Here is an 8147-nt window from a genome sequence, read left to right on the forward strand (position 1 = left end):
TCGAGCTCTAATATCTTATTGTTTAAGTTTATTCCTTTGATACTCAATTCAATATCCTGAAACTGATTTATTTATTTTTTTGCTAAATCACAATTTTTATTAATAATAAAACTAGTTGAGTTTACAAAAAATGGAAGAACAAAAGAAAAGAACCAAAGATTACATGTTACAGATTTCTAACAGAACCTATAATACTTCCTATTAGGTAATTCAACTTGAGATAGAGATGGTGACTTTCCTTCATGAATTACTACTGAACCTTGGGCTAGCCTTGCACCTTGTTGTGCAAGTTCAATTACAGAAAAATTTGTTTCCTTGTAACAATGCTCATATTGTATCTCAGACAACTCTTGTTTTGCTTTAATCCATCTAGACATAAGGCACCAGGGAATGATACCTTTCCTGAAATCTTCTATCACAAATGTTGCATCAGATCTGATAACTATCTTCCTACAAGATATTTTCCTATCCCATTCCATAGTCCACACAATTGCTAATGCATCAGCAATATAGGTAGTAGCAATCCCAATCCCTCCTGAAACAGTATCTATGACATGACAATCCGAGCTTCTAGCAAGAATACCAAAACCAGCCATTCCTGGATTACCAATTGAGCTTCCATGACAACAAAACATCATGCAACCTGTATTTGGACTGAGCCATTGACATTCTCTGATAATCTGAAATCTCATCTTCCTCTGGTCAAGTTTGAAGAATTCAAGTACATAAGAATCATAATTTTGCCCCCATCTTGTACCTGTCATACTCTAACCTCCATAGTGTACTAAGCTCATAGTTCTTCTTTTGAAATTCTCCAAATTTGGTTTAATGTTATCATAAATCAGACTGTTTTTTTGAAACAACAACTCCCTCATAGTTGCACATGCTTCTGTTAACCAAGTTTCCTGAATGATTGAACTTTTTTGTTTTGCAAATTTGAGAATGTCAGAAAAAGATGTAGGAATTTGAAATTGAAAGATAGCTACTAACCATTGCCATATGTTTCTGCTAAACTCACATAGCCATAAGAGATGTTCCATACTGTCTTGAGCTTGCTGACAGATACAACATTTAGAAGCTATTGAATATCCTTTACTGATCAACTTTGCACCATCAATATAAACTCCTTGATGTATTTTCCACACATTACTAGCAATACCTGGATGTAAAAAAGGTTTCCATATTTGACTAGTCCAGTGTACTACCGGTTCTTTAGATCTTATTTTTTCAATAGCAGCAGATGTAGAAAAGATGCCTTTAATATTTCCACTCCAGATGAGCTTATCTTGAGCACCGCTTACTGAAGGTAATGAAGTTGGTAATAAAGATTGCAAATTACTGGGTATGCTCCACTCTCTATCTACTAGTAATTCCTTCACTGTCATATGCAATATATCTTTAACAGCTTCAGTATATCCAATAGAATTAATCAGAGGACAGTTTCCCACCCATGTATCAAACCATACTGAAATATGTTCACCTGTGCCTATACACCATATTATATTAGATTTCAATTCCTGCCAAACCCATTTTAAACCTGGCCGAATTGAAGATAGCTTCCATTGAGTGCTCCATTGCCCATTTTTATCTCTGTATTTAGCAGCAATTTTTTTGACCAATCATCACTAGAGTTTATTAGTTTCCACATCATCTTCATTATCAAAGCCTTATTTATCACCTCCAATCTTTTAATTCCCAGTCCACCTTCATTGTATGGTGTGCATACTTTGTTCCAACCCAATGTTTCATACTTTCTTACCTCGGTGTCACCAGTCCATAAGAAATTTCTTATTATTCTTTCACAAATCTTGATAACATATCTAGGCCATTTGTAGACAGCCATATTGTAGATTGGAATGCTACAAAGAACAGATTTTATGAGCACTAATTTATCATGAAAAGAGAGTAGTTTATCCTTCCATGTAGCTAGATAACTCTGCATCATTTCCACCATAGGCCAAACAGTAGCACTCTTAACTCTTCCAGGCTTCAATATAACTCCTAAATATTTATCAGGGAATGTTGTAAGCTCCATTTTCAGTAAGCTAGAAATCTGATTTTTCCTTAGTGGTGTACAACCATCTACAAAGCATTTACTCTTCTGTTTATTATTCAATTGACCAGAACTATCTTGATAAATGTTAATAAGATTACCTAAAGAGTCTAAACTCTGTTTGGAACCATTACTGAAGATAAAAACATCATCAGCAAAAAATAGGTGTGTTGGATACACCCCTTTTCTGATAACCATTGGCTGTAATTTTTTCATCTCCACCAGTCTGCTTAAACTCCTACTTAATACTTCTTCCATAAGAACAAACAAAGTGGGTGACAGGGGATCACCTTGTTTCAAACCCCTTACCATTGAGAAAAAACCTTGTGGCCCTCCATTCACCATAACAGATATTTTAGCAGAAGAAAAAAGTGTTCTTAACCATTCACATCAGGATTAGAGAAACCATATTTAAGAAGAACTTTGAATAAGAAATCCCAGTTCATTGAGTCATATGCCTGTGATATATCTAATTTCAAACCTACATTCCCTCCCCTTCTTTTATGCTTCATATTATTTACCAATTCAGAGGCCATCATTACTTGTTCATGTATGCTTATTCCCTTAATATAAGCAGCTTGCTGAGTAGATACTAACTTATTCATTAAACCATTCATCCTTGTAGAAATAATTTTTGTAAAATTTTTAAAATTGAAGTTGCTTAAACCAATAGGCCTGAATTGGCTTGACTTTTTTGCATTTTGAACTTTAGGAATAAGTACTAAGAAATTTGAATTCATATTCTTTGGAATGTATTTCCTTCTCCAGCAGTATTGAATTGCACTCAGCAAATCATTTTTTATGATGTCCCAGCAAGACTTGTAAAAAGCACCTGAGAAACTATCTGGTCCTGGAGCTCCATCAATATTCATATTAAATACAACTTGTTTAATTTCATCTAACTCAGAAATAGCTTCTAGCATACTTTGATCTTCTTCCGTTATTAATTTAGGAATAACTTCCATCAATGAATCATCTATATTTACTTCTTGAGATTTATACTTTTGTTGAAAGAAATGAACTAAAATGTCTGCAATTTTTTCTTGATCAGCAAACATGTTTCCATTTTCATCTTCCAATTCACAAATCATATTTCCTGTTTGCCTTATTTTAACATTTGTATGAAAGAAATTTGTATTAAAAGAACCTTATGTAACCCATTTTGTTCTTGATTTCTGCTTTTGAATTTAGATCATTTTGAGCTAAAACTAACTCTGTCAGTGCTTTCTCATCATGAGGATTACTATCAGATATTTTCATTTTCGCCTTAACCAATTCTTCAGCTTCCTTAATTTTAATCTGAACATTCCCAAATACTTTCCAGTTCCATTCTTTCAACACTCCTTTTAATCTCTTAAGTTTGTGCATGAAAACAAAAGCAGGATCTCCATTTACTGGCTCAGTCCAACTGTCTACAACTACTTTCATAAAGCCTTCATGTTCTAACCACATCTTCTGAAATTTAAGAGGAACATTACTGGGTTTTGGAATATTAACACAACCTCCCATCAATGGTGAGTGATCTGAAACTACTCTCACACCTACTTTGTAGCGCCAATCATTGTATAAATTTAACCATTGCATGTTGAATACAACTCTGTCTAGATTACAGAGGATCCTTTTTTGCCCATGCTGAAAATTTGACCAAGTGAAATCTAATCCAAATTTAGGAGCTTGAATTAATTCACAAGAATCTAAGCATTCATTAAAATCTAGCATTTATCTTCTTGAAGGACAATTGCCACTAACTTTTTCTTCTATTGAGAGAATTGAATTAAAATCCCCCATAATTAACCAAGGTTTTTTTAGGTCACTTATTAGTTGCATTTCTGACCAAAGAAATCTTCTCTGCACCATATTGACATGGGAATGAACACCTGAGAAAACATCACCCATTGCCACAGTAATCATTTGACTTGATATAAAAACTACTCAAGGAGTTGTAATTCAATTGCTCCAAAATAACCATATATTACTTTTATGATCTTCTGAAGCATTGTGAATCACAATACTCTGCATACCAGGAAGGTTTAACTTGCTACAAAAAGAAGAAGTACACTTAATTTTTGGTTCTGCCATCCATAATAATGTTGGCTGAAATTGATTAACTAAACTATGTAACTTCTGTTGGGCCCTAGCTCTCCTAAGACCCCTTAAGTTCCAAAGGATAACTTTAATTGTTTGGTTTGGGTTTTTTTTGGACCCCCCTTACCAACATTCCTTCTAAAATTATATTTACCTGCTACTTGAGTTGAATTTTTATTAGCTGAATTGTTCTTAGGAATTTAAGTAGCTTTACTGACCTCAGTTTCAGACTGCTTACAACCAGAAGAATTCAATACTGAAGGCCAAGTAGTGAATGACACAGATTGACTAGTTACTTTGCCTGAACCGGCATTCACAAATTTAACTTCACTCTTTTCCAATTCAGTAACCTCATCCATTTGAATCATTTTCTGAGGATCCATTTCTGCTAAAATTTCTTCATCAACACTTATAACATCATCTTCTTTTTGCTCACTTTGATTTAAGGAACTAAATCTTCACCACCATATATATTTACCACTCCTGAGTTACTAGCAGGTTGAAAATTGATAGATGGAACTATATTGGATACTAGTGAATCTTCTTCAAGGAATTGATTACCAGCAGCTCTAGATGTACTGCCATGTTTCTTTGCATTATTGTTGCTATGTACCTCAACTTCAGACCTGTCACAAATATCAAATGGTATATGAGCACTACCAGTTCTGGGAGTTTGTTGCTGAATATGAGTTGTTGTTGAGTTATTCTTATTCTTAGGCTGAACAATACTTGATTGCTGAATATTGTTCTTCTCAACTCTGCATTCTGTGATAAGAGGTCCAACTATTTTACACGTTGAACAAAATTTAGAACAAGCTGGAATAGAAATACTTTGAAAGAAACCTCCATATTTAGTACCAATCCAAATTTTGTTAGGAACAGTATTTGCAAAATCAATTTCAACCAAAACATTGGCGTAATAACCAACCTCACATTTTGTTGTAGCTTCATCTAATTTGATGGGTGTACCAATCTCTTTACAAATTTTGAATAAAATCTTTTCACTCCAAAATTCAAGTCCTAGTCCTGATAATCTAACCCAAACCATGGCTTTTGAAGTTTTCTGACTTTCAGGACGAAAATTAGAGATCCACTTTTTTATTTGCAAAACTTGATTAAGAACTTCCCATTTACTTTCCTTGATATATTGACGATCCACCTCATTATCCATCTTAATCGTAAAGAAACCCCTTCCTAGTGGAATTAGTTTGCAATTACCAACCAGCTTCCATTGTTGACAAAGAATAATAGTAGCATCGATGAATTTGATCTGTCGTAAATTTAACCTTCCAATAAGAGAGAACCTCCAAGGATTCAAACTCTCTTCAAATAGATCATCAGGTAACTCAATTGAAGGAATACACTGAGTATCATCTTTCTTATTAAAACATAACATATTTGATTTAAAAGATTCAAAACCGGTGGTTGTTGGATTAGAATCCATAAAACCACCAAACTTAATGACAAATCATTCATAGAAAAATGTATGTGAGAAGGATTTATTGTTAGATTTCACCTAAAATTAATGGTTTGAGCACGAAAAACGAAGAATGAAGAGAAAAAATTCTCCTGAGTTAGTCGCCCGATTCGTAGAGACCGAGTCAGACAATCCCTAAAACAAGTTCTTGGAACTCTCTTTAATCTTCTTGAAACTGATTTTTCAATATCTATTTAGGTATCAAAATTATATGCTTATCATAACTCACAGGTTTGCATATATCTAGTTACTATATTAGTAAAGTACATGGATATATGTTAGCTATTATTAGTTTTCAACTATGAGTGGCATCGGTTTAATAATCAAATTGGGAAATCAAACTCTATTGCATATCTTAAAGATTTTCGAAACTGGTGGTACCTTGTCTTTCAATTAAGCATTAATCATAATACGGTAAATAATCATACAAACTCATCTCTCGACACACAACTTAAGTGATTGTGCGGGAATCCAACTTGTTAAGAGATATGAGTAATCTAATTAGGTGAAACATCTTATGTTGCCTCCATTTAAAGTTTTCTTTCGGATCAAGAAGCTTTTAGTAGTACCGTTGTTAGAGCATAGCTTGGTTGAATCCACCAAGCATTGATATGTACCAAAACTCATCTAGAGTTGCTTGATTAAATATTAGATTCAACTTCGTTTAGGTTACACTAAAAAGTCTAGGAATGTTGAGACGTACAAGTATTACTCTGAAGACCCGAAAAAAGTGAAGAAGTAATGAATGCAACGAAGACAACATCCTTCCACTTGAGGTTAGTATACTGGCTTGACTTGTTTCCATTCCTAATGTATCTTTCAAGTCGTATTATATTGAAAACATAACATGCGAAGTTATATTTATAATACTCTAGTTATTACACTTTGTTATATCATTATGATCAAAGTGTCAAGGAATTATATTGAATTACGAAGTATAACACTTATCTTTTGAACTTCATAAACACAACATCAACATAATTTATGTATCTAGTTACTTGATTATGTGTGAGATATAGGTGTGATTTATTCCTAGGAAACTATGTATTATTACATTGGTTTAAGGAAGTAGATGCATGAACTTGTTTCATAATTGAAAGGGAAATCATAAGTGTGTTGGTACGGTTCTTTATTGAATATATTTAGATTACCAATACAAGATGACAAGGTAGAGCCTATCTTAACTTATGTTGAGAATTGAGGTATAACCGTCCATAGCCTATATCGTGTGACAAGGTGTAACCGATCCTAACTAGTTTTGGAAAGCAAGGTGTAACCGCTCACAAGCCACATTGGGAAACAAGGTGTAAACAGTCACAAGCTATATTGGGAAGCAAGGTGTAACCGGTCACAAGATATTTGGGAAGCAAGGTGTAATCGGTCACAAGCTACATTGGGGAGCATGGTGTAGCCAATCATAACTTATCTTGGGAAACATGGTGTAACCGGTCACAACTTATCTTAGGAAGCATGGTATAACCGGTTACAACTTGTACTGTGAGTCATGGTACAACCAGTCAAACTTATATTGTGATTCATGGTATAAGAGCAAAATCGAGTTTCCAAAGTTCACACATTTCTTCATGGTTGTGTGTGAATTAGGAATTAGGGTTTGCTAAGATGAGAAGCTTCTAGATGTGTACATTATTTGAACATGTACATAACTGTTATCATTAATTTTTCAAATATATTCCTTGATACTCAAGCTGATCCCAAACTGAAATATCGAAAAGCATTTAATTATGATTTTCAAATATATATGTTTTAATTACCAACAATTAAAGCGTATCCTCTGGAAAAGGTTATTAGTTAATGTATTAAGATAATAATAGAAGTTTTCTAAGAGAGATTTCGAAATATGGTTCGGCATTTAATTGGAAATAGAAAACCAAAATTAGGTACTTTAATGAATATTTTTGAGAATATTTTCGGTTTTGGAATTTCCTTGTTGTCCAAACAACCTTGAACTATAAATATGTTAGAGCACTGCTCGGTTGAACCCACCAAGCGTTGGTATGTCAAGATTGGTTTTCATATTTAGTTCCAAAACTCGAGTCTCTTAATATGTAAACTACAGTCAACTTCGATAGGTTAGACTAGAAATGATAGAAGTATTGTTCCCCAGTTACTCACAAAGATCTGGATATGGATTGAAGACAACAAAGACATTATCCTTCGGCTTGAGGTTAGTAACTACGACTTGACTTGTTTCATTTCTATCTTGTGTCTTTCAAATCTTTTAGATTGAAAACATAACATGCGAATTTATATTATTGTGATCAAAGAGTTAAGGAATACAATACGAGGTTTATTGCTTAACCATTAAACTTTGTAGATAAGACATCGACATAGTCGTTTGAATGCTATTGTGATTATGTATGGGTATAAGGTGAAGATTTCATCCTAGGAAACAATTTTTTACATGTGTTTTGAGGAAGTAAGTTCATAGACTTGTTTATGAATCGAAAAGGAAATCGCCAGGCGTTATTGGTGTTGTTATTCATTGCATATCTTGTGAACAACCAATATGTG

At 33.6% G+C, this 8147-nt stretch overlaps 1 protein-coding gene across 1 annotated transcript; it reads right to left on the reverse strand.

The window, feature by feature from the left end:
• Positions 1-4580: 4580 nt before the first annotated feature.
• On the reverse strand, positions 4581-5534 carry LOC113306302. The gene has a single exon (XM_026555255.1). It carries the CDS (start codon positions 5532-5534, stop codon positions 4581-4583), a length of 954 nt encoding a protein of 317 aa, XP_026411040.1.
• Positions 5535-8147: the final 2613 nt, after the last annotated feature.

The sequence above is a fragment of the Papaver somniferum genome, chromosome 8 (assembly GCF_003573695.1).
Source record: "Papaver somniferum cultivar HN1 chromosome 8, ASM357369v1, whole genome shotgun sequence".
Taxonomy (NCBI): domain Eukaryota; kingdom Viridiplantae; phylum Streptophyta; class Magnoliopsida; order Ranunculales; family Papaveraceae; genus Papaver; species Papaver somniferum.

Bases quoted from the DNA above. Each gene is read 5' to 3' on its own strand.
- LOC113306302 (XM_026555255.1), bottom strand. From the start codon at position 5,534: ATGTTATGTTTTAATAAGAAAGATGATACTCAGTGTATTCCTTCAATT.